This window comes from Cryptomeria japonica, chromosome 7 (assembly GCF_030272615.1).
Source record: "Cryptomeria japonica chromosome 7, Sugi_1.0, whole genome shotgun sequence".
Taxonomy (NCBI): domain Eukaryota; kingdom Viridiplantae; phylum Streptophyta; class Pinopsida; order Cupressales; family Cupressaceae; genus Cryptomeria; species Cryptomeria japonica.
In genome coordinates this window covers 605118114-605143342 of record NC_081411.1, presented here as the reverse complement: position 1 = coordinate 605143342, position 25229 = coordinate 605118114, and the positions used below count along the sequence as shown (strand labels likewise).

The 25229-nt window shown below is 37.8% G+C and overlaps 1 protein-coding gene across 1 annotated transcript in view; it reads right to left on the bottom strand.

The window, feature by feature from the left end:
• Nucleotides 1-270: 270 nt before the first annotated feature.
• LOC131043311 (dol-P-Man:Man(6)GlcNAc(2)-PP-Dol alpha-1,2-mannosyltransferase) overlaps nucleotides 271-25229 on the bottom strand; it is a 44167-nt gene continuing 19208 nt past the window's right edge. The window contains exons 6-10 of the mRNA XM_057976509.2: nucleotides 2107-2221; nucleotides 1810-1948; nucleotides 1340-1536; nucleotides 1044-1133; nucleotides 271-901 (exon numbers count right to left, since the gene is read on the bottom strand). Coding sequence (XP_057832492.2) covers nucleotides 689-901; nucleotides 1044-1133; nucleotides 1340-1536; nucleotides 1810-1948; nucleotides 2107-2221 — 754 coding nt within the window. The 3' untranslated portion in view covers nucleotides 271-688. The remainder of the gene's footprint in view (nucleotides 902-1043; nucleotides 1134-1339; nucleotides 1537-1809; nucleotides 1949-2106; nucleotides 2222-25229) is intronic.

The window sequence follows — 25229 nt, the reverse complement described above, 5'->3', positions numbered from 1 at the left end:
TAAGAGGTCTCAGTTCCAAGTAACAAATCAGGGTAATTACCCAATATAATTGAAAAAAAAAAGCATTCTAAATAAAAACATTATCATTGAGAACCTGTATGTGATAATATCCATCACCTATATATGCTTCCTAGGTGCCTCATTTAGAGTTGTGCTCTAATCATCATGTCAATGATTCTCTATTTTGAAGCCACGCTCTGGTTATTTAAATTATTTAAATAATCTATGGATGTTTTATTGCATGCACTGAGTGCCTCCCCAAAACCAATGTGTAAATTTTCAATTTTGCATGAGCTTTAATACAATGTTTTACCTACCAAAAAGGAACAATTTTGCTCTGGAGATAATAGGATTCTCCAGCCGGGTGCAAAACTTGCAAGAGAGTTAGAAAACTTTGCCTTTTAAATTAGCTTCATAGTGTACCCATTCAACTACGTTACAACAAAAGCCATTCTCAATGAATTTGCCCTACCTTGCACTAGTAGCATAAGATCATGATGGAAAATTCTACCTCGCAAGTTTTTGGCAAGGGACAGTATCAAGTGAAAATGAACCATTTGCTAAAAAGCACGGTACATTTTGACTTGGTTATAAAAGTCTTGTACAGAAAAATAGTTGAGAATACTATTCATCCATCTACCAAGACCCCAGTCAAATAGAACAAGGACCAGTTGTCCAACCTTTAATCCTAAGTACTTCCAGGGAATACCCAGATATCATTTGAGCTCTCTCCGGACATCATGTGCATATCATTTGAGCTTTCTCCAGATATCATGTGCTTCCTTCTAAGCAATTTATAGGTACCAAACACATTCTTTGTATCCCATACCCATGGTATAGCAAATGCTCGATAGAGGGCAGGGGACTTGTCCTTGTCCAGAAAAGGAATCTCGAAGATTGTCTGCATCCAGAAAGCATCTCATCAGAAACAAGCAATGATGTAAAACACTAAATTCAGAAAGATTTGATCACCAACCTAGCATAGATAATCATTTGATTCTGTCATACTATTGAAGGGAGGAAATCAAATCTTAAACACGTACCTCCCATGTTGATTGATCAGAGCCACGAGATGCATACCCCCTTTTCAGATCAAGCTCCACAAGGAAACTACAAGTTCGAAGATCCCTGATCTGCAGGAAACATTCACCACAAATTTAAAAAAGGTCTTACTCACAGAAGATGCAGAAAATATGTCTCTTATAGAATCAGTTGCTAGATGTAATATCTTTTGTTTCTGTCAATCAACAAATCATATATTCCTACTTTGCACAATTCCTATTTAATGTAGAGTATTGCAATGCAGAGAAGAAACAATTTACAGAGCAGCAGTAATTACATATTGTATATCAGATGCCTTATTCTGACTGTTGAAATATGGGGGAGCAGATGCAGTTCCACCAAGTGTTTCATTGAAAGGAATTGGGAGGAGTCCTCTAAAACCATCATCAATCCATCGTACTTCAGACACATGTGAGGGCAAGAAGAAGGATGAAGGATATCGGTGCCATTCACTCCCAACACAAAGGACAGATTCTGCAAAATTATATAAATTGCATATAATATTCAGAGACTAAGAGAAGTTACATTTTAAGGCATTTTCATATTTGTCTTATCTGAAGAGAATGTGTTTTGAAACATATAAGATGAAACCTGTTCATCAGATTACCGAGTGTCCTCAAGATATTTAACTAGTTGTCTTGTACCTAATTGTTGTGCTCATCTCTAACAGTTATCAAAATGAATCTATCCTAGAGTGACATTGCAGTAAGGACGAAATTATTTTACCACACGCCTGTTTCTTCTTACCATTACCCATGTTGCTTAAACTTGCCAGGTGCTTGTACACTTCCACAGGAGCAGAATACCCGTATAAAAGTGCATTTGTCCTACTGTGGAAAACAGCTAAGATAAAGCCCAGCACAAGGGGCCTTAAAATTTTTGCGACCTGCTCCCATATACAACCCATTAGTTCAAGAACTGCAATTCCTAGCAGCACAATTAAATATTCTTTCACGTGCATCCCAAATAAATGTTTTAGAAAAACTTGCTGTTATCAGTAATGTCAAAAAGGGAACAAGAGTACCAAGGAAAACCAGATCTTACCACAAACGCTAACGATTCTTCATGCACTCTTTGAAACCTATGGACCAAATCAGGAAATCTCTCTATCACAGCTGCTGCAGATAGGCATATAAGAGGATATATAGGATATAAAAACCTGTTCAAAATGTGAGCATGATTAAAAGCCATCATAACTCATCATCTAATAGTAAATGTATTTGTTAACCTGAAAGAGAGGTGATTGTATGTAGTTAACAACTTGAAGCTGTCACCTATAGTTTAGTTCTGATTCCTATATTTTACATCAAGTTGTTAAAGCATAAGTATTAATCCCAGTTTGTCTAATCAAGTTATCTCATTTCAACCAAAACCTGCTAGTTGGCATTGAATTAAAAGATTACTGCCATTTGTACCTTTGGGTGAATTGGTAAGCCACAGTTTAGTCCCAAGCTTGCTTACAATACCGAAACCCAAGGACAGAAAATTTAAACGGTATAAAATCTGAATGACAAAATTAGTATGCTGATTTGACCATGATAAAAAAATCACAACCATGACTATAAATTAAGTCTGGAGTATCATTCATTATCGGATTGAGGTGTATATAAAACCTTTGACAATCACAAAAAAGAAAAAGCATTCTTGTCCCTTGATATTGCTTATTGTTTTCATATAGGAGGTGTTTTTGCAACGTATTAAATTATTTGATGATTTTTTGGGATACTAAATTGTGTAATTCTGTTGATTTCTAGAATACAAATCACTGTGCAGGATACTACTGGTGTGTTTTGTTTTTGATATTAAAAGTAGCAAAACAAGGGTGCTGACCCTTAATACAACCCACAGGCAGTGAGAGAAAAACTGACCATAGGAGCAAGCCCCTAGACAACTAAGTTAGACAGGCAAACACGAAAGCCTGTCAAACCAAAAACAATCCCAAACCAACTCAAGGAGGGGTAGAAACACCCAAGCCTTGACAAGGAGGAGTTAGAGCGAGGGAGGAGGATCTCCCCCTTCACCTGCAACGAACCACAGTCCAGGTTACCATCATTAGGAATGACAGAGTATTGTTGTAGGGTCACGATAGGTTGCCGAAGAGGACCAGCATCAGAAGCAAAGTCTGTAGGAGTAGAACGGGGCTATGAATCAATAAGAGTAGGAGGTTAAGCCACAGTGGCATCAGTCTCAGCAGCATCAACTGTAGTATCAGCAATGGTGAGGGGCTCCTCATCCTCCTGAGAGGAGCCAACCGAATCAGCATCAGATGCATAAATGGTCAAGTGATCAGCAATAGCATCCTTCCACCAAGCAGCGGCACATTTATGACGCGAAATAGAGCATTCCGAAGCCAAATGATCCGTAGAGAAGCATTTTCGACAGCGAAATGGGAGGCCCTCAAATTCCAAAGATTGTGTCTATGGCCTATCCCCAACCATGAGAACCACATCTCCCGAAAGAAGCGAGGAGATCTCAATATCAACTAAGATGTGAGCAAAGGTGGAATGGCCCATAGACGATCTGGCCTCATCCTCCTTCAAGAAGCGGCCAAGAGAGCTACCAATGGCCTCACAGCAAGAGTGCTCCCAGAAATGAAGGGGAAAATTCGGAAGGCGGACCCAGACTGGACGCACTGGTGTGTTTTGTTAATTCTTCTATCAATAGATGTTTCTTTAAAGATTGAACCAGTTTACATGAAGCTGTGAGTTAATTCTGGTTAAGTGTAGATTTGTTTCTTTCCAATTTCTGTATTATCAGGATATGCATGCTTGAAAGTCTGAAACTTTAGAAATTGTCATAATATTTCTGCACTTCATAATCTTTTGCAAATTTTTAGGGATGTACGTAGAATCTAGATGTTTTGTTTTCTCCAAGATTGAATCGAAAATTGTAATTATAAGAACCTAGTAAGTTTGAATCTGTAGAATTGGTAAGCTTTAAAAAGAATCAGCATGCCCTTTGTGAAAACAGTAAATAGACAATGAACCCTGAGTGAACACAGTAGGTCAAAACCTGACATTCTGAGCCTTGGGATAATGATTTGATTAATCTTTCAAGAGAGATAGGTTCCGTTGCTAGAATTTTATCTGTGTTGAAGGTGTAAACAACATCCACATCAACAAAATCATTTGATGATTTATTGATGATTTCTATTCCAGAAATCAACAGAATATTTGATGATTTATTGAGAGTCAACAGCATAGTTTCAAGTCAATCTTCATCAACCCATATTTTGTGAGTAGTGATTCACAAGAACCCATCTCTCGTGACCATGAAAAGTCCACTTTGCACTCATGTTCATTACCTGTAAGTGCATAGTGGACCTTTCACCTAGAAGTTTTTGTGTTTCACCTCTATGAGAATCACCTAGATGCAATGAGTGCAAAGTGGACCTTTCATGGTCATGAGAGATGAGTTCTTGTGAACCACTACTCATAAAATGTGTCAATGAAGATTAACTTGAAACTATGCAGCTGAATCCTAGGAAATCATCACTTAATTGCTTGTTATCATGTACCCATAACAATTTTTTTGTATTAAGTCATAATTTTGTGTAAAAATGATGATTTTCCTCTATCTAGCCCTTAATTGTGAAAACCTCATGCCCTATGCTCATTTTGTGTATTTCAAACTATAATCAATTTCATTTTGTAGCCAATGAAGAAATATTTCCAATGCAAAATAAAAAATTCCAAAATTTCAAACAAAAAAGTTATGTTGGCAAGAACGAATGTGGCAAGAGAGACTTGAATCATGCAACAAAGCAATAAAGCACAAAAAGTTGAAAAGTGACAGAAGTGGCTTGCCTAGGGTGCCCAACAAATGAATAAAATCAAAAAGTGATATGCATTGTGAGTTATGTGACAAACTATTGGAGTACCCAAAAAATGAACAAATTTTAAAATGCAATGCTTTTCATAAGTCACGCAATAACCAATTAAGGTGTTCAAAAAATGAACAATGTCAAAAAGTAGCAAGAGTCCAAACTGCATGACCATACAAAGGGATCCCAAAAATTTCTTCATCATTGAGGAGTGTCAAAGTGCCAAAATTGAATGATTTGTACCAAATGACCAAAGAGTGGAAAGTGGTTAAGGAGGTCGAAAAGTGCAATTTTGGTCTAAAAAGTTTGAAAAAAGTTTGAAAAGTGACATGTGACACCCAAAGTTTCAAATTTGGACTAAACTTCAAAAAAAGAACAAGGGAGTGCAAAAACACTACAAAAGTAGAGGCATCATTCTTGCGGGAAGAAAAGATGTTTCTTCACATAATGAAAACGATGATCTAAGTTCTTGAGATAATAGAAATGTTTTTAATATAATTTGTCTTGTACATCCTTGCAAGTTTTTAGCCTAACACAATGCATTGATTTTGTTTTAGATGGAAAAAAGGTCTATGGTTTTTATGATCCACCACAAACATTTTTTGGCAACAAAATTCAAAGCAGTGTGACCTGAGTTTTGCATCAAATTTATAAATCTAGAAGGGGAAAAGTTCTTCATTTAAAGGGCAAAAAAATTATCATTTGATGTTTCAAAAATCATCAAGGGAACTGTAGCGTCCTAAAATTGCGACACTTGCAATTTCAACTGCATTTCGGTCTTCACGATGGCGACGCAACACGCAACCTGAATGGAGACCCTGAAATTTGCTCACGACACTGAAAACTGCATTTTTCAAGCACCTTGGCCTGAACCTCCTTGCACCCTGCTGTCCCGGGAGGTGGGACCAGAGCGCCCAGCGCCCTGGTCCCTGGGTCCTATTTTGGGCCCGGTCTCCTAAGGGGTCTCGGGTCTTTTTGTTTGCAAATTGGAAATTAACTTTCCTGGTCGGCCTAAGGTCGGGAAAATCAGTCTATCAGCCCTAATTGACAAGTATATAAACTACATTTTTCTCTCTCATTTGGAGATGAGGGGGATATGTGTACAAAGCGTGGAAATTATATTCAAGCATTCAAGCATTCAAGCATTCTTTCAAGCAATTGATCATTTCAAGTCTCCATTCAAGGCTAAGTGTTGCATTCAAGACAAGGATTCAACCGTTGAAGAGGAGATCACATACTACATGCTACAACATACAACATACAACATCTAAACCTTCGCACATAAGGATACAAACATCCTTAGAACAAGGTATTAGTACTTATTTTACAGTCATTTACATTTACAGCACTTGCTCATTTCTTGGTTAATTCCAAAACCGGGGTTTGACCTAAAGGCAAACCCCTAATCCCTAACCCCCCAATCGTCTTCGCTTTTCTGTGTGTAGGTTGCAGGTACGCGGCTGAAATTGAAGATCTGGAATCCTTGTGCTGAGACGAACAGATCCCCCTTCGTTTCGCGGATTTTTCGGAGGACCGTGGCGCCGGGCGCCATCGTCCCGACAACTTTGGCTCAAATTTGCAGGACAGCGCCGTATCGACATTTTACTGCTAATTCCAGGTCCGCAGCTTCATACTGTATTCCTATCTCAGTTTATAAGCGAATCTTTATCACTTTCTATGCATGCTTAGCTTAATTCTTCTATCAACATTCTTTACAAAAGAGGGTAGCCTTGCTGTCTTAACCCTTGAAACACATTTAGCATCCAATCTTGCATTGCGTGGGATTGGATCTTGTGGGTTTCAACCCCTCTTTTGAATGTAAAGTCTCTCCCCTAAGTGAAAACCATCGAATCCTAGCGAACCTCCCTTCTCTCTCCTCGGAGTTGGAAGAGGGGAGAACAACTAGGGTTCGATCGCGATTTTCCGCTTTACATTTTGGTGAACCCGACGTGAACATCCTTTCTGATTTTTCATGCTTAGATCTGAAAAAATTGATTACATTTCCATGTTTGATCTTTTGCAAAATTTTAGAGGTGATTGCATAAAAACCCTAAATTTTCTTTTTAGTAATTGAACCTGCGAAATGTCTAAATGTTAATGCCTGTTTCAGATCTGCCCTTCTATTACAAATTTTTAATTCATATTTGTGCTTTAATTCTGAAAATTAAGTGGTTAAATGTCAAAACCCTAATTTTTGAAACCCTCTTGATTCAACCTTTGTCCGACAATTTCACTGATCAAAACATCTCCAAATCCGCTGTAACTTTGGATTCCGCAATAAAATCACAATATCTTTCATCCCTGAAAATTTGGAAAAAAGTTGCGAGGACCGTGGCGCCGAGCGCCATCGTCCCCGACATTTTTCCCGAAATTTCGGGAGCGAGATCTTACTGTATTTTCCTGCTAAAATCCAGAATTTTGGCTAATTTTATCAATTTTAACACCTTCAAAATAACAGTCAAAGTTGGTCTTGTGATTGCTTGGATTAAGGCTTCTAAACATTTAAAAATCATTGAAATTGAAATTGTGTCAAAATTGTGTTCTTACTGTCCTAAATCTGAAAAGTGTGTTATCATTCATTAAAAATTTCAGTGCTTTATTCAAATTCTTGCATTTTGTGACTCTTGAAATTAAGTGCTTAATTACAACAACTTTGATTTCCGCTTTCAAAATTGAATTTTGCGTGAAATTGAGTCAATTTTCAAATTTCAAAATTTGCATTGCTCTGGATATTCCCTCTAAAATCACAAAATTCAAAATTTCAGTTTCCCTCTCTTTTTCAAAATTCAAATTTTTGCATTTTTCGACAATCTTGATAGGGTTCAATTTTGAGATTACAACTTTAATTTGGCCTATCTACAGATCGTAAAATCACTCAATTTTTTCAGATTAGCTCTAAAATCATCATAACTTTCATCCCTGCAAATTTCGAAAAAAGTTGCAAGGACCGTGTTGCACTCCGGGCGCCACGGTCTCGGACATTTTTTCCGAAATTTCGGAGACTGTTGTGATTGCATTTAACAGCTTAAATCCAGAAGATTGGCTGATTTTACTGAAAATTGCTACCTCTAAATTCAAAATCTTCTCTCTCTTTCTAGTGCATGAGTTTTACAACAATAAGCCCTACTTACACTATTCCCGTTAGACGAAGCCGTAGAATTAAGTTTTTCCAAGGTTTAACTACTGAGGAGATGGAACCTAATTTGAATAGCCTTTTTAACGAGGACATGGGTAATTCCTCTAATCCTCCTAATGATGAAGAAGCTCTCCATGAGGTTTCTGAAGAACAACTTTCGAAATTGGATAACCAATTTGACGATTTTCGACAATGGATGTCTCAAGAATACCCTGATAGTCAAGCTCTTCCTTTAATTGAGGGTCTAAAACCTATGCTTCAAAGTGATAAGAATGGAATTGATATTTTGCGTGGTATTGCACACATTGTGGATTCGAATGTGATGCCTATGAAGAGTTGTGCTGAAAATTTAGGTTATACACAACCTCCTACTCAAGTCAATCATTCTATTCCTTTGACAACTCCTATTGCTAGTATACCTACCTTTACATCAAACATCATGGCTACTTCTATACAAGACATTCCTCCCGTGATTACTAGTCATGGGGGCAACCCTTCTTCTTCAATTAACCCTCTTCCTTCATTCAATCCGACTTCTTCATTCATTCCTTCAATGAGTGTCCCTATTATATCTCCACAAATGAACATGATGCAAGGGGGCAATTTATTCAACCATTCCATCCCTCCTTGTAGTGTTCCTCTTGTCCAATCATCTCCTATGACTGACTATCATAGGGTCCACCACCTTACTCTTTACCTTCTTTCAATAACATAACACCTCCATCTCAATCTAACACATCCAATATGAACTCTTCGACTGAAGCGACCATTAACAATCTTGCACAAACTGTCTCTTCTTTACAGCAACAGATTGCCTCTATGAATCAATCTAAGTTTAGTGTGCCCACATTTGATGTTGCGAGCCCACTTTCTCTTGACATTGTTCGAGCTATCCCTCCTAAACATGTTGAAATCCCGCATTTGGAACTTTATAATGGTAAAGGAGATCCTCTAACACATGTTAAGACTTTTCAAACAATATGTACCGATTTTGCTTATGACCAAAGGTTGCTTGCAAAACTATTCACTAGAACATTAAGAGACAAAGCCCTACAATGGTATTGCTCGTTGCCTTCTTATTCTATTACTTCTTTCGAACAACTTGAAAATGCTTTCATTCAACAATTTCAAAACAATATAAGTCCTAAAGTTACTTTGATTGATTTAATGCATTGTAAACAAGGTGTTAAAGAAAAAGTGACTGATTTCATTGGTAGATATAAGCATTTGTATGCTCAAATTTCTTTTCCAGTGCCTGACAATGATATTCAAAGAATCTTTATTTCTAATTTACAAAAAGATATTCGAGACAAACTTCTGTTTTCTGAGTTTACTTCTTTCCAACAGTTGTGTGCCACTCTTCACAATTATCAACTGACTGTGAGTCAAATGGAACAATCACATCCTATGGCTCCGAGTGATAAGGGTGATAGCAGTCAACAACCATTTGGGAAGTTTAAACCGAACAGAGATCCCATCAAATTCAATGAAAACATCATCAACAACAATGTGAATGCAGCATCAGGTGTGCCTCCTATTTCTAAATTTTTCAAGAAAGAAAGAAAGTATACTCCTTTGAATGAATCATTGCATAGTATTATGAATAAGTTATTGGAACAAAATGTGCTTACTCTTCCTCCTATAAGACAAATAGATCCTGCAAAGATTAATTCACCCTACTTTGATAACAAATCTTTTTGTCAATTTCATCGTCATCCTGGGCATGATACTGAAAAATGTTTTTCTTTAAAGGGTAAAATTCAAGATTTGATTGATAATAATACTATTTCTGTTTCTGGAGTGAATGATAAAGGCAACACATCTGTAGCTCCTCCTAACCAAAATCTTCAGATTTTCATTGATCCATTGCCTTCTCATACCTCTAATGCAATTGAGGCTAATGATTCCTCTCTCTCATCTGATGGTCTTGTGTCTATGACTCCGAATGTGATTAACTTTGTAGAGCAGCAAGAAATCCCTAAAGAACCTTCCATCACATTTGATTCCAGTGAAACCATTAGGGCACCTGATGGTCCTTTATACATAGTTGCAAAAGTTAAGAATACACCTTGCCGTGGAGTGCTTATTGATCCTTCATGCATGGTTAATGTTATTACTGAAGAATTTCTTTTTACTTTGCAATTGAATCAAGTGATATATGACAAAACAGATGTGATTGTGAAACTATTTGATGCATTTTCTTCTCCTGCAATTGGTTCTATTACATTGCCTATTGAGGTCCATAACAAATCTCTTGATGTGAACTTTGCTATTATTCCATCTTCCGAACAATTTCGTGTGAAGCTTGGCTATCCTTGGCTATCTTCCATGAAAGCTATTGCTTCTCCTATTCATAAGTGTTTGAAATTTCCCCATAATGGTGAAGTTGTTACTGTCAATCATAGTCTCTTTAAACCAGCTGAAAGAACCTCTAGTGTTCCTATTGATTACTTTTGGCCTAAACAATTCCAATCTCTTCCTCCGCGAAGTGATCATCTTTTCAAATCTTATCAAAAGTGGAAAACAGATATGATCCTATCTCTAAGTGAACCTAGAGCACCTAAACTTGATATTCCTATCATTCTTGAGAAGGAAGTTCTTCCTTTGAAAGATAAAACTAATGTCTTTCCTCAAGAAGATTCTCAACCCATCCCTATGGATGTGACTATGTCTATACCTAATAAACTTCCTAAGAGTAGACCTATACCTCCTCGTCATGATGGACTTGGTCTTCTCCCTAAACCAAAAATTCCTCCTTTATATGGAGCAGTTCCTCCTCCTCCTTTTTATAGAGAGAAGAGACCTTCTTCTTCTCCTATTATCCAACCTAAGAGACCACAACCTAAACACCCAAGTGCTAAGGATGAGAACATTCCTCCTCCTCAATCTTCTCCACTTCCCACTAAGACTAGACGAAATCGTTCTGCACGTGAACGCCGGCGAAAGCGTCGTCTTAGAGCTCAAACTTTGCAATCTCCAAAAACACCTTCAACAAGCATTATTCCATTTTCTCCTCAGCCGGACATTGAGCCTAAATCTCCTAAACATAAGATGCATGATGGTCTTGATCCTGTGCGAGTTAAAGATCCTATTTTTATAAATCTTGATGATGATATGGATGAAAATGTTATTCATGATGAAAATGTTACTCCTCTTGCTTCTGATAGTGAATATGAACTTGTTGATGTTGATAACCATTTATCTAATGAATTTTCTAAAGCACTTATCCTAGCTCCTAGACAAGAACAATGTGGCTCGGAACATGAACATAGCTCGTGTTTGGATCTTGTGATAGCTCCATCTGCTGTGTTGGATGTTCCTCCTCTAGCGTGTTCCCTGCCTTCCCGAAACATTGATCAGCAAGATCGGGGGGTAGATGACGTGCTAGACTAGTTTCATTAGCATAGCAGATTCTTTCCTCCTCTCTTTCGTTACTTCTTCTATATGTTATTCTCATTCTTCTATTTGTTGTCCTTAGTGTTGTTTACTTGAGGACGATGCAAAGTATTGAGATCTCTCGATCTCTCTCATGTTGACTCAAAAGACACATGTGTTCCCTTCTTCTAGGTGACCTTCCTTGATTGGGGAATGAAGAACAATTATGCATACATACATATGATATATATACATGAATTATCATACAGCATACTGACCCCGAGGAAAGCGAAGTCACCTTGTGCTTTGTGTTTTGTGTCTATTATCCTTGGGCTTATCTCACACTTGGGGGCTAAATCCTTGCGATAACGTGCTCCTTTCTCATTTCTTATGTGTATCACTACGTTAAAACAATCACCCCCGGTGAGGCGTGTGCGATCGCTTTAACGTAGGGGGGCATACATCCCGTTCATATCTTTTCAAGATACTTGAAAATTTCTTGGCAAATTTAGCCTTGCCTTGAAAATTTTTGATATCTTTCTTGCATGACTCATAGTGAGGGAATCTTACTACTGACAGTCATGGCTCTCCCTCGTGATCTTCCCTTTTACTTTGTCAATCGAAGTCGTAAGATCCTTAGTCCACTGGGGGCTTGGTGTATCTTGCCTCCTCGACGTGGTGAAAGTCTTTCAATATTGTTTCCTTGTACTTTACCGGAAGTATGAGCATACATACTCCCGCTAAAGTGGGGGCTAAATGTAGCGTCCTAAAATTGCGACACTTGCAATTTCGACTGCATTTCGGTCTTCACGATGGCGACGCAACACGCAACCTGAATGGAGACCCTGAAACTTGCTCACGACACTGAAAACTGCATTTTTCAAGCACCTTGGCCTGAACCTCCTTGCACCCTGCTGTCCCGGGAGGTGGGACCAGAGCGCCCAGCGCCCTGGTCCCTGGGTCCTATTTTGGGCCCGGTCTCCTAAGGGGTCTCGGGTCTTTTTGTTTGCAAATTGGAAATTAACTTTCCTGGTCGGCCTAAGGTCGGGAAAATCAGTCTATCAGCCCTAATTGACAAGTATATAAACTACATTTTTCTCTCTCATTTGGAGATGAGGGGGATATGTGTACAAAGCGTGGAAATTATATTCAAGCATTCAAGCATTCAAGCATTCTTTCAAGCAATTGATCATTTCAAGTCTCCATTCAAGGCTAAGTGTTGCATTCAAGACAAGGATTCAACCGTTGAAGAGGAGATCACATACTACATGCTACAACATACAACATACAACATCTAAACCTTCGCACATAAGGATACAAACATCCTTAGAACAAGGTATTAGTACTTATTTTACAGTCATTTACATTTACAGCACTTGCTCATTTCTTGGTTAATTCCAAAACCGGGGTTTGACCTAAAGGCAAACCCCTAATCCCTAACCCCCCAATCGTCTTCGCTTTTCTGTGTGTAGGTTGCAGGTACGCGGCTGAAATTGAAGATCTGGAATCCTTGTGCTGAGACGAACAGATCCCCCTTCGTTTCGCGGATTTTTCGGAGGACCGTGGCGCCGGGCGCCATCGTCCCGACAACTTTGGCTCAAATTTGCAGGACAGCGCCGTATCGACATTTTACTGCTAATTCCAGGTCCGCAGCTTCATACTGTATTCCTATCTCAGTTTATAAGCGAATCTTTATCACTTTCTATGCATGCTTAGCTTAATTCTTCTATCAACATTCTTTACAAAAGAGGGTAGCCTTGCTGTCTTAACCCTTGAAACACATTTAGCATCCAATCTTGCATTGCGTGGGATTGGATCTTGTGGGTTTCAACCCCTCTTTTGAATGTAAAGTCTCTCCCCTAAGTGAAAACCATCGAATCCTAGCGAACCTCCCTTCTCTCTCCTCGGAGTTGGAAGAGGGGAGAACAACTAGGGTTCGATCGCGATTTTCCGCTTTACAGGAACCAATCAATGTTTTAGAACAGCTATTTAAATCTAGAACCACTATTATTAGAAGCAACCTATTTCTAGATTTCTTATTTTAAAACAATTTATTTAAGTGTTTTGGTTTTTAGAGATTGCTTGGTTTTCATGCAATATATTTTGGTTATTTATTTTTGTAATTATCTTTATGCAACTAATTAATTGAAAGAGCATGCAAATCTTTGTAAAAACTTATCTAAAAAGTATTTTATGCACTTAATTTTTAACCAATAGTAATTTATGCCTCCTTGACACTGGATTATTGTTCAAACTAAGAGCATGTTAGCTTGTATTAGTGTGTTAGAGATTGTGAATTGAATATAGATTTATAGCTACTTAAGGCTATGTATTGCAATTTTTTGTTGATTTGAACGTTAGTGTTTGTGTACACAACTCTCAATTATTTAACCCATAAGATCTTCTGTTAAATTCCAATTAAATTATTGGCTCCACATGCTTTTTGGTGTTTGTTGCTTAGCCAAAAGATGTGAGTAGTGTATGTGTTTGTGATGTCATAGGTAAATCATTAACGTTGATCATAAAATACAGAATATCTCACTTGTGCATCTAAGTGTTATAGCAATCTTGTGCTCATAACTGAATGAAAAAATAGGGTACTTTTTTATTTGTTTACATTTACATGCCAAAAACACAGAAGAAGAATATTTTGTTTATACTGTAAAAAGTTATAAGTCATCTCCTAAGTTAGAGTTCTAGGAATTTAAATTAGATTTCAATTACAAGGGACGTTCCCATTCCAATTTGAAGAAACATTTTACTTTATGCCTCAGTTGTTGGTTTAGGCCCAGGTATGAGTTCATCAATATGGCAAAAAAAAAACTTTGGACTCTCTCTCTCTCTTTCTCTCTCTCTCTATTCTATATATATATATATATATTCCCCAGCATTTGTGTAGGCTCATTTCAGCCCTTGCATCAACCTTTTCCCTCTCAAGATGCTAAGGGTCACTTTTCAACAGCTACCTTCTTGCATTAGTTTTGGCCTTGATTGTGTGTTTATCTTACCTCCCATCATTTTTTAGTGTGACTTGTCTTGACATTAGCACATAGCACGGATGTTCATGCACTGCACTAGTGTCCAAAAACATTTTAAATTCAAAGGTCTTTTTTTGAGCATTTGCCATTTGTCACCTACCCAGGTCGGTGAAAATGGCTCAAGATGTTTCATAATGGCTCAATGCCCCTTTCTTTCCTGCTCTTTTCTCATTTTTAAATCCATATTTTCACTACATGCGATCTCTCTTGAATGTTCTCTAGTTCTCTCTTGGCTCTTTTAGCTCTCTCTTGCTCTCTAGCTTGCACAGCTCTCTACAGCTTGCTAGAACAGTCTCTCGAAACAATATTCACAGCTCTCTTGGCTTCCTCAAGCCTTCATAGTAATATCTACTTGTCCTGTGTCTTTGAGCATTCTGGGATTTATCACATTCCTTGTCTATAAAACATTCATCATTTTGTTTATTAGTCCTTTGATCTATCTATCTGTATGGTTGTTGTGGAAGTGGAAACAACAAAAGAAGGACTTGATTGAGGCAAGTCTCCAAACAGACCCAAACATTTTTCCTTTTCCTTATATGTGTAGGTTTATTGGAAGCACTTGAATGAATAGAGGTTTGCTTGTATCTATTTATCTCTATTATCACGTATTTGTTGTTGTGTTTCTAACTTCTAGGTTTTGCAGGTTCGCCAAAGCACAAAGTTGGATCTTCATTGCATTCTAGGTTTTGCAATCTGTACAAGACTACAACACATGTTGCAAACATCTGCACACCACACTATCATCCTTGATAGAGACGATGAAATTATCGCGAAAGATTCTCTCTTCTCTATACTTTTCATTCCCACAGTCATAAACTTTATTTTACTTATCTATAATTAGATTGTAATGTCCCCTTTTGGGATTACCTGATTTTTGCCCTCTTGTTGGTGTGTGTTTTATCATTCACCAAACTCAGAATAAAATGTCCAAAGGCACTCTATCCTCGCTTGAAAAATCACCGCTTATGCTAAGATTGCGAGAAGATCATATGGCAATTCCAAGGTTTCTTTTTTCAGGTCTTGACGTGTGGATAAGCTCAATGGGCGTTGTGATATGCTAGTAATACACAAAGGGAGTTACACTTGGATTGTTCACAATCTTAGGACTTAGACAAATTTAACAATTTCCAAAGAGATGGTACAAGTTTCCAAAGAGATAACTAAAATTATCAAGGGAATAATTATGGTTTCCAGAACAATAATCAAGGCTTCCAAAAGAAGACATGGAACACCGGGCCTAACAACAACACTGCAGATAATGTGTTCCTTGCTGAAGCTGCCCTATCAGGATGGTGCAAATTAAATAATACAGATCAACATTCTCAGCTGCATTGCCACGAGTTTCAAGTAGCAGCAGACATCTTTCGAAGTGAGAAAAGGAATTCAGAAGCATAAGATTCTCCAGCGACAGGATATGAATTGGTTCCCGTTTCAAGGTATAATCAGGCCTTAGTCATTGAGAATGTCAAGTTTCCACCCCAAGAGTGCTCGTCATACCAGCCCAATCAAAGATTCCCGCCCGCATCTGCAGATGGCCTAGTGGAGACACCACAATATCAAGTTGAACCAGAAATTCAAGTCGTGTCAAACCAGCCATCCACAAATAATGGCTACAGTTTCCCCACATTATACAATAGTGTCTTGGTAGAAGGAACTAGAGAAGTACAAACATTCTAATAGATGTCTGGAAACCAACCTATGGTATACCAGAGGAATACTCGTTATAATGAGCCCTTAACCACATCCATTCCTCCAAATAATTTCTAGACCCCACCAAATCCCAATGCTACCAATACGCCAACTCTTCCTAGAGATTCTCCCGAGTACTGCCCACAAAGCATCCTATCCAATGGGACAAGATCAACTACTGCATCACCAATTGAGCAAAGGCGACCAACAATTTCCCAGCCCAAACCAGTTCAGGCACAAACAAAAGATCATCCCAAAGAAGAGTTCAAAAGATTAAGTTCAATTCTGCTCGAGGAATTTAAAAGGATAAAGGTCAGTTTGCCCTTGATTGAGTTGATGAAAGTTCCCGAGATTCGAGAAATACTTTTGGGTAGTCTAACTGAGATTGTTGCCCCAGGGATCCCTCCACAAAAGACAGTAAACAAAGTACTCAATGCCCCGGCAAATACCAATGTTATTCATGATGAACCAGAAATGTCGTTCAATGCTCCACAACAGCCTCCTCATTTTGTGAGGATGATCCAAACATCATCTGAAAACCAAAAGGATATGGCACCAGAAGGAGTCCTTATGGACACATATATATTCCAAGAGGAAATTTTAACAAATGAGTTGCCATAGGCTTCACAGAAGACTATACTTCCTTTTGGAGCTTCTGCCTCATTATCTATCCCCTCTTCGAGCCTTTGTGTGCTCCATGCTAGAGTGTTACCATACTAGTCTTAGGCAATACATCCAACCCCTAATGGCCCTAGGTTGCCTTTGGAGGCCCCATCAAAATTTATTTTGACCCATCCCTTGTTCGATTGTTTCCTTACCTCTTTTCATTCACTCCATTAGATGGTTCAACCCATCAAGGCCCATTAACAAACCTAACGTTATAACCCCTTATTATGCATAAAAAGTTCAAAATAAAAAATTTAAATTTGTTAAAAAATAACTAAATTTTTTTCTAAAAAAACTTGAAAAAATGAAATATTTACTTACCTTTAATGGCTAAATCTTCCTTGCGTAGTGATTCTTAACATTTTGGTATAGGTCTTACTCCCCTATAGCCCTCCCCTTCGGAAAAAAATGAAGCAACCTTCAAAACCCAATGATGGCAACTTGGAGAAAGAAAATGCTCTTCTTGGTGCTTTGTGTTTGACAAAAAATAATTTTGTTTAAGGGTGAAACAATGCATTGAGGAGAGTGCAAGAAAAATAAATGTTTTTTTTGTTGAAAAAGGTGATTTTTTTGGCATCCAAGGCCACAGGTACACCTAGGTACAGTTGGATTCATCCCGAGTACACCCAAGGTACAGCCTCGACACCCAAGTTCATTCAAGCTCTTAAGCGCTACCCTTGGTGTGCCTGGGAGCAAACAAGTATTGAACCAAGACCCTACCATACTGATATGTGTACCCAACCCAAAACACAAGTACTTGGTAATATGGGTATTAATCCATGCTTGTTTTGGTTTCAGCATAAACTTAGGATTATACAGTCTAAACTCATTTTGGTTCATAATTAAACTTGAATATGGTAAAATGAGTATTTTCAAGCATCCTTACGAGTTTAAAAATCGTATTACTAATTAATAAATTGTAGGGGATACTATTAATCTTCCTAATTAAAAAGAGATAGTTTATAATATTATACTATCAATCTTCTCCAAAAAGATTTTTGCTGCTATGTATGTACTAGTTCAGCTCAGCCAAAGAACTTGCAACTTGTTCAAATTGACGACAAAGTCAATACAACAATTGTAACCATAAATAAAATATATAGCTGCAAAAAATTAGTAAGAATCTTAAGAAATTAAAAAAGTTTACCTGTAACAAAATTTTGATTTTAAGAGATTAATGGAAAATAGAAGTTTGTCCATGTATGGCCACTACATATAAGCATCCTTCTTTTAGTTGTCTCAAAGAGTGCTAACACTATGATTCTTTGACAAGATGAAGCTGCCAAACTCGCAACAACATCCTCCACATCTACATTTCAGAAGATTTTTTGAAATGCAGTCTTGTAGCTTTAGCAACTTCAATGTCTATATATGGCGCCACTCTCCTAGGCAAAGAAAAAATCTATGTGCTATGATACGTGAGACACAATGCAAATGCAAATATATACAAAAGTGTGGTCATCTTGTTGCAATGATCAACAATGATTCTTTTTACCCTTTAGAAAAATGCTTCTGTCAACTCATTCTTCTTTGCTACTATTATAAGTATGACCTTCAAGTTTTCCATTGTAGAGTCCATGTCATCCTATATTTCTCCTTAACACAACTAAATTGTATCAATAACCCTGACCATACTCATGATGGACTCAGTGAAACTAATGATATAATCCACATGAGCCCACAAATCTTCCTCCAAGATAAATGATTTATCTTTTGGGCCCTCTATGAACTTGCCTACCTCCATAGACTCCAAGGGTTGCTAATGACCATGGCATTCAATGTTTCTTGCACCTTCACAAGTCAATTGAAGATGATTGTATGTGATGTGAATCAAGTCTCAACAACTTGACATAGTCTTAAAACTAACAATTTTAAATTTTAAATTTCAAAACATAGATGTAATATAAATCTATAATTAAAGTTTTATTACAAACTTAAGATAATTTAGAAAGAATATTGAAATTTTATAAATTTACCTTCAACAACTTTGATTTTAATGAGTTGAATATTGCCTTGTGACATATGATGGTTTGTCATAAACATTTAAATCTACTCACCCTTGATGTGTATTTCTTTCACCCTCTAACTCTATGCTATTATTCTTCATCACCAAGTCGAGGGAGTGGATGGTACATGATATCCAAATAATTTTGTCATACGTTATCTCAATCGATAAACCACCTTCATACGTTATCTCAATCGATATACCACCTTCATATGTTATCCAATTTTTAGCATTGTCCATTATGACTTTGGCAATATTATTAGCACACATAATCTCTATCAACTCTATATGTATTTTGACAATGAAGTTTGTATCCTTCATTTGCCCCTCACAATCAACCACCTTCAAAATGCTCCTATAAGGCAAATTGCAATGACATTAATTGAAATTATTAAATATTGTTTTTTGAATCTTTCCAATCATAAGAAACAATGGACACTCTTGTTTCAGCCCATGTATCCTTGATTGTAATGATAACTACAAAATGTTTTTCTTTTGCCAATAAGATGGCACACACTTTCTCATACCGACACCTATGTAACCTAAAGGTGTTTGACAAATTGTAATCACTATTTTGCACCGCAATAGTGATCTCACTAGTTTGAAAGAGAGCCCATGATATAAATGCGATGATTCATTTGCAATGTTCATCGCCTCATTTTGAAATGCCTTATCCAATGAGCTTCTTTTGTGGGAAAGAGAGTGATTGTCTTTAAGAAAGATGGTGTTGCAAAGAAAAGATGTGGGACAAGCGACAACCACTATTGGAGATGTCTCATAGGTGGCTTGCACTATCCTTTCTTTGCTAAAGGATGAGATCTTAATTTTGCTCACTTATAATGAAAGATCCCTGATGGATCCTTTCGCTGATCTGCTGTAAGTCTTTTAATTATTTTTAATTGAATTTCCTGTTTATTACTATAATCTTCCAAAAATAGACAGAAGTTGCAGAAGGTTGAATTCTTTTTATGTTTTGATAGTTTTTCAGCAAGTAATAATTGAAGAACAAGTACATGAAAAGAGTACTGGAAATAATTGTTCATACACAGCCAAATCAGAATCGTACACAATAAGCAATGAGTCCAACCTGGATGAAGAGTGAATACTGTAATAAATAAGGAGGCTGCCGCAAACGTCCAAAGCTCTTACATAGCTCCAGGTGGGGAAGAGAAATGGCTGCAAAGTACAGTCGTACGGTTGTTAGGTGATGCCAAGCTAGAAACCCCAATCTCCACGCTAAACCCTAACTTTGTCCACTGAATCCTCCAGAAAAGATGTCGTACCAACTCTAAGGCACTGAAAACTGAATGCAAGAACCAAATAACCACTGTGCTGGGGGCTACGTCCCAGACAGGTAAGACCCTGGGGTTTTCGTCCCAGATGCTGAATCGCTCTCCAGAGCAAATTCTCCAAATCAAAGATGAAAATGTGTAAAAGATGCTTGATAATTAGGTTACCATCTCCTTATAACTCCTTCCCTCTAGCTCGAACCCTAAAAGTGTATGAAAAGTGTGCTTAGGCTTATAAAGTCTTATTTCTCATTTTTTAGTCGCCAAGTATAGAGAAAACGCCACTTTTTTAATATAAAAGAATTCCGTTCATCAAAAGGGTCCCTGACAAATGGGAAACATTTAGAAAAGTTCAAGACCTTTCCAACGAGCTATAACACATGGGCATATGCATCCAGATGAAGCCAAAAACCCCTTATTACTTCAAAATGGCTATAAACATAGCCTTATTTAATTAATTAAACGCTAACTTAGGAAATATTTAAATATATTAAAAATATAACCCAAATGGCTGCAGAAGGCTCAAATGACTCCAAAAGCCTGAAACGGAACCTGCCACCTGTCTGTGACTGAAGTCAGAAATCATGGATCCACTGGCAGTCTTATCCCTAAAATCTAGGGATGCTCCTAGAAACTAGGAAACATACCCAAATCTTTTGAAACTGAAACCAAGGAATAGTCTCATGGAAACCCAACCCTGGATACTGTCATAACCTCCTAAATAGTAGGAATAGCCTCCACAAATGTAGGAACTGCCTCCTAAAATTAAGGAACTGCTCCAAACTGGTCTACTACTGCCAAAACACCAAATCCCAAACACTGAATATCCTCACTGAGTCTCCATCCACCACTATCAGCTCCACTATGGAAACTGCCACAACCTCCTAAAAAGTAGAAAGCTCTCTCCAAACACCTGTAACTGCTCAAAAGGATCCTGCTCTACTCCTTGGTCCCCCAGGTGGTCATTCAGTCAATTGCCAGTTCTCCCTAAAAAATAGGAGACCTCGTCTGAAGGTCCAAAACGGCTCACAGAACCCTTGGAAAGCTCCATGACCCTCAGAATGAGTCCCCTAACCATGTCGTTGACCTACGGGAACTCGAATGGTAGATCAACCCCCTGCTCATCTCATGTCACCTAAAAAAAGGGGACATTACAAATCTTCCCTTCCCAAAGATTGCTTGTCCTCAAGCAATCTGCACCTACACGCTGAAAACGAATTCACTGGATCCCATATCAATCTGATAAACGTTGCTTCACCCAACCGTTGCGCCACTCTGATATAAACATGCCTGAATACCACAAACCATGAAGTAACGTATGGGAATCCATGTAAAATAATTTACCAAGCAAATCAATACCCGGATCCCAAACCAAAATATAGATTCTGTTGTAGGAGATGAAGTAGGAGAATGTCAAATGTTCACTGTGAAGTAACCATATAAACATGTAGAATATCAAAACAATGTGAAAATGAACCCCCATATGCCATATAACCAAAACAAGTGGCCACCAACCCTCGTTGTCATAACTCTGATCAGCAACATAGATGGTATCAAATTTGTCATCAAACCAATGGCAATCAACAAAAATCACCCCACACTCTATCTCTATCCCAAAGGTATACCTCCGAACACTCCTAGATTGTTGGTAAACTATTGTAGACAATAAAATGTCAGGATATGCCACATGATTCCACCTAGGACATTCACTATTCCTCAAGGAATCGAAGAAAATGAAGTCACCAACCAACAAAGATATCGCTTCCATATCAAGTGGAATAGGTGACAAACTCAGAAATGAAGTATGCATGCCAACACTTCTCCACACAAACAACTCTCGAGTGGCTGGCCCACTAAAAGAGTCATCAATCAAACCACTATCATCTCTTGGAGAATGATCAAATACCTCAACTGGAAATTCTGAATTAGGCAACTCATGTCTCTCATCATTAGATGAATGGTGAACAACACGAACGCATTGAAGATTGATCTTGGCTTGTTGAGCCAATAGCTTGGTTTGCTTTGCCCTTTCTAGCCAAGCATCATTCATCACTTGGGACTGAGTTATATCAGCTGCTCCAAAGTGTCTAAACCCAGTCCTAGCATGAGATATACCATGTGACTTATCATGATCAAAGCATGATTCATGTGTACCCACCATAATAGAATTTTCATGACTCATTTCCCAATAATTAGAAGCACCAACAACATGAAAAGAAGAGAATGACTCACTACTGTTATAAAAGTCAGGGCTGCTATGGCTTGTTATCCCCTTGCATCCTTCTTGTTTAACACTCATTTATTGCGTGCCAACTGTAGGAATCCCTCCTACAACTTCCTCCTCATGTGCCATGATCTGTGAATCATCATTGTTTTCATATGAAGGACTGCTGTTATAAAAATCAGAATGGTTGCCATACCTTTGTGACATGTTTTCAGCATTCATAGGTACCACTTCATCCATTGTAGCACGTTCATCAAATTCCTCAAAGAGATTTTTACAAACCTCATTTATGGATGAGTCAATCAGTTCTTCTCCTTTTCTTTGTAGCTGATATGAATTCATAGCATCTTTAGCTTCATTTGGAATACCCATAAATTTGGTGAAAGTAAACATTTCTTGTACCTTTTTTGGAAGGGAGCAATACTTATGATAGTTGCTCATGACTGTATTATCATTGAATGCTTTAACAGGGGGGCTCCTCCTTGTACTTTTAGATGTAGTTGTACCTCTAGAGTGTCTTGAACTCTTTGAAGGTGTTTGATCAAATTCCCTCCTTGCTTGTTTATTTTTACATAACCCTGTCATGATGATTCTTTTTACTGTCCAACTGAAAACCAAATCCAATCACACCAAGTGAATGCAATTACCACCCCACAGGCTGGCAGGATTAGGCTCTGATACCACTGAAAGATCCCTGATGGATCCTTTCGCTGATCTGCTGTAAATCTTTTAATTATTTTTAATTGAATTTCCTGTTTATTACTATAATCTTCCAGAAATAGACAAAAGTTGCAGAAGGTTGAATTCTTTTTATGTTTTGATAGTTTTTCAACAAGTAATAATTGAAGAACAAGTACATGAAAAGAGTACTGGAAATAATTGTTCATACACAACCAAATCAGAATCGTACCAAGAAGATTTCTGATTATTTAAATCAAATAATTATCCAGATAGTGATTTCAAACAATTCCAGGAAGATTATAATAAGCAATGAGTCCAACCTGGATGAAGAGTGAATACTGTAATAAATAAGGAGGCTGCAACAAACGTCCAAAGCTCTTACATAGCTCCAGGTGGGAAGAGAAATGGCTGCAAAGTACAGCCGTACGGCTGTTAGGTGATGCCAAGCTGGAAACCCCAATCTCCACACTGAACCCTAACTCTGTCCACTGAATCCTCCAGAAAAGATGTTGTACCAACTCTAAGGCACTGAAAACTTAATGCAAGAACCAAATAACCACTGTGCTAGGGGCTACGTCCCAGACAGGCAAGACCCTGGGGTTTTCGTCCCAGATGTTGAATCGCTCTCCAGAGCAAATTCTCCAAATCAAAGATGAAAATGTGTAAAAGATGTTGATAATTAGGTTACCATCTCCTTATAACTCCTTCCCTCTAGCTCGAACCCTAAAAGTGTATGAAAAGTGCGCTTAGGCTTATAAAGTCTTATTTCTCATTTTTTAGTCGCCAAGTATAGAGAAAACGCCACTTTTTTAATATAAAAGATTTTGGTTCATCAAAAGGGTCCCTGACAAATGGGAAACATTTAGAAAAGTTCAAGACCTTTCCAACGAGCTATAACACATGGGCATATGCATCCAGATGAAGCCAAAAACCCCTTATTACTCCAAAATGGCTATAAACATAGCCTTATTTAATTAATTAAACGCTAACTTAGGAAATATTTAAATATATTAAAAATATAACCCAAATAGCTGCAGAAGGCTCAAATGACTCCAAAAGCCTGAAACGGAACCTGCCACCTGTCTATGACTGAAGTCAGAAATCATGGATCCACTGGTAGTCTTATCCCTAAAATCTAGGGATGCTCCTAGAAACTAGGAAACATACCCAAATCTTTTGAAACTGAAACCAAGGAATAGTCTCATGGAAACCCAACCCTGGATACTGTCATCCTCCTAAATAGTAGGAATAGCCTCCACAAATGTAGGAACTACCTCCTAAAATTAAGGAACTGCTCCAAACTGGTCTACTACTACCAAAACACCAAATCCCAAACACTGAATATCCTCACTGAGTCTCTATCCACCACTGTCAGTTCCAATATGGAAACTGCCACAACCTCCTAAAAAGTAGGGAATCTCCCTAAAAAGTAGGAAGCTCTCTCCAAACACCTATAACTGCTCAAAAGGATCCTGCTCTACTCCTTGGTCCCCAGGTGGTCATTCAGTCAACTGCTAGTTCTCCCTAAAAAATAGGAGACCTCGTCTGAAGGTCCGAAACGACTCACAGAACCCCTACAAAGCTCCGTGACCCTCAGAATGAGTCCCCTAACCATGTCATTGACCTACGGGAACTCAAATGGTAGGTCAACCCCCTGCTCATCTCATGTCACCTAAAAAAAGGGGACATTACATACAATATCCATTTTTTGCTCTTTGATATGGGAGAATTTGCTCCTTTGGCAACCCCTTTATGTTCAGCCCTTGATAAACTCTAATTCCATGGGTGATCAAAGCACGTAGATGAGAATTCACTCAACCATACAATTTTGCTTATAATCATTGTGGCATTGAGTACAATGCCAAAGAAAACTCTCACCTCCCAAAAGTTGTTCAATCATTGTAACAAATTGCCATAAAGTGATGCTTAATCAAATTTTAACGACCTATTTGTTCCTAAACCCACCAAACTGGAACTAGCTACCATTCTATATGGATTCAAATTATTAACAAAAAATGAAAATGTAACCCTCAGGTACATTAACTTATGAAAATAAAAATAAAAATAAATAAATAATACAACCCTACAAAACGTTTAAGATAAACTTGATTAACAACTTAAAAAGAAAATCAAAACATTCTTTTAAAAACTAGAAAACTATAAAAAAATCTCAAAATAAACTTACCTTTGATTGATAAATTTCTTTGGTGCAAGCTAGTATTTTCCCATAACACTTGGCAA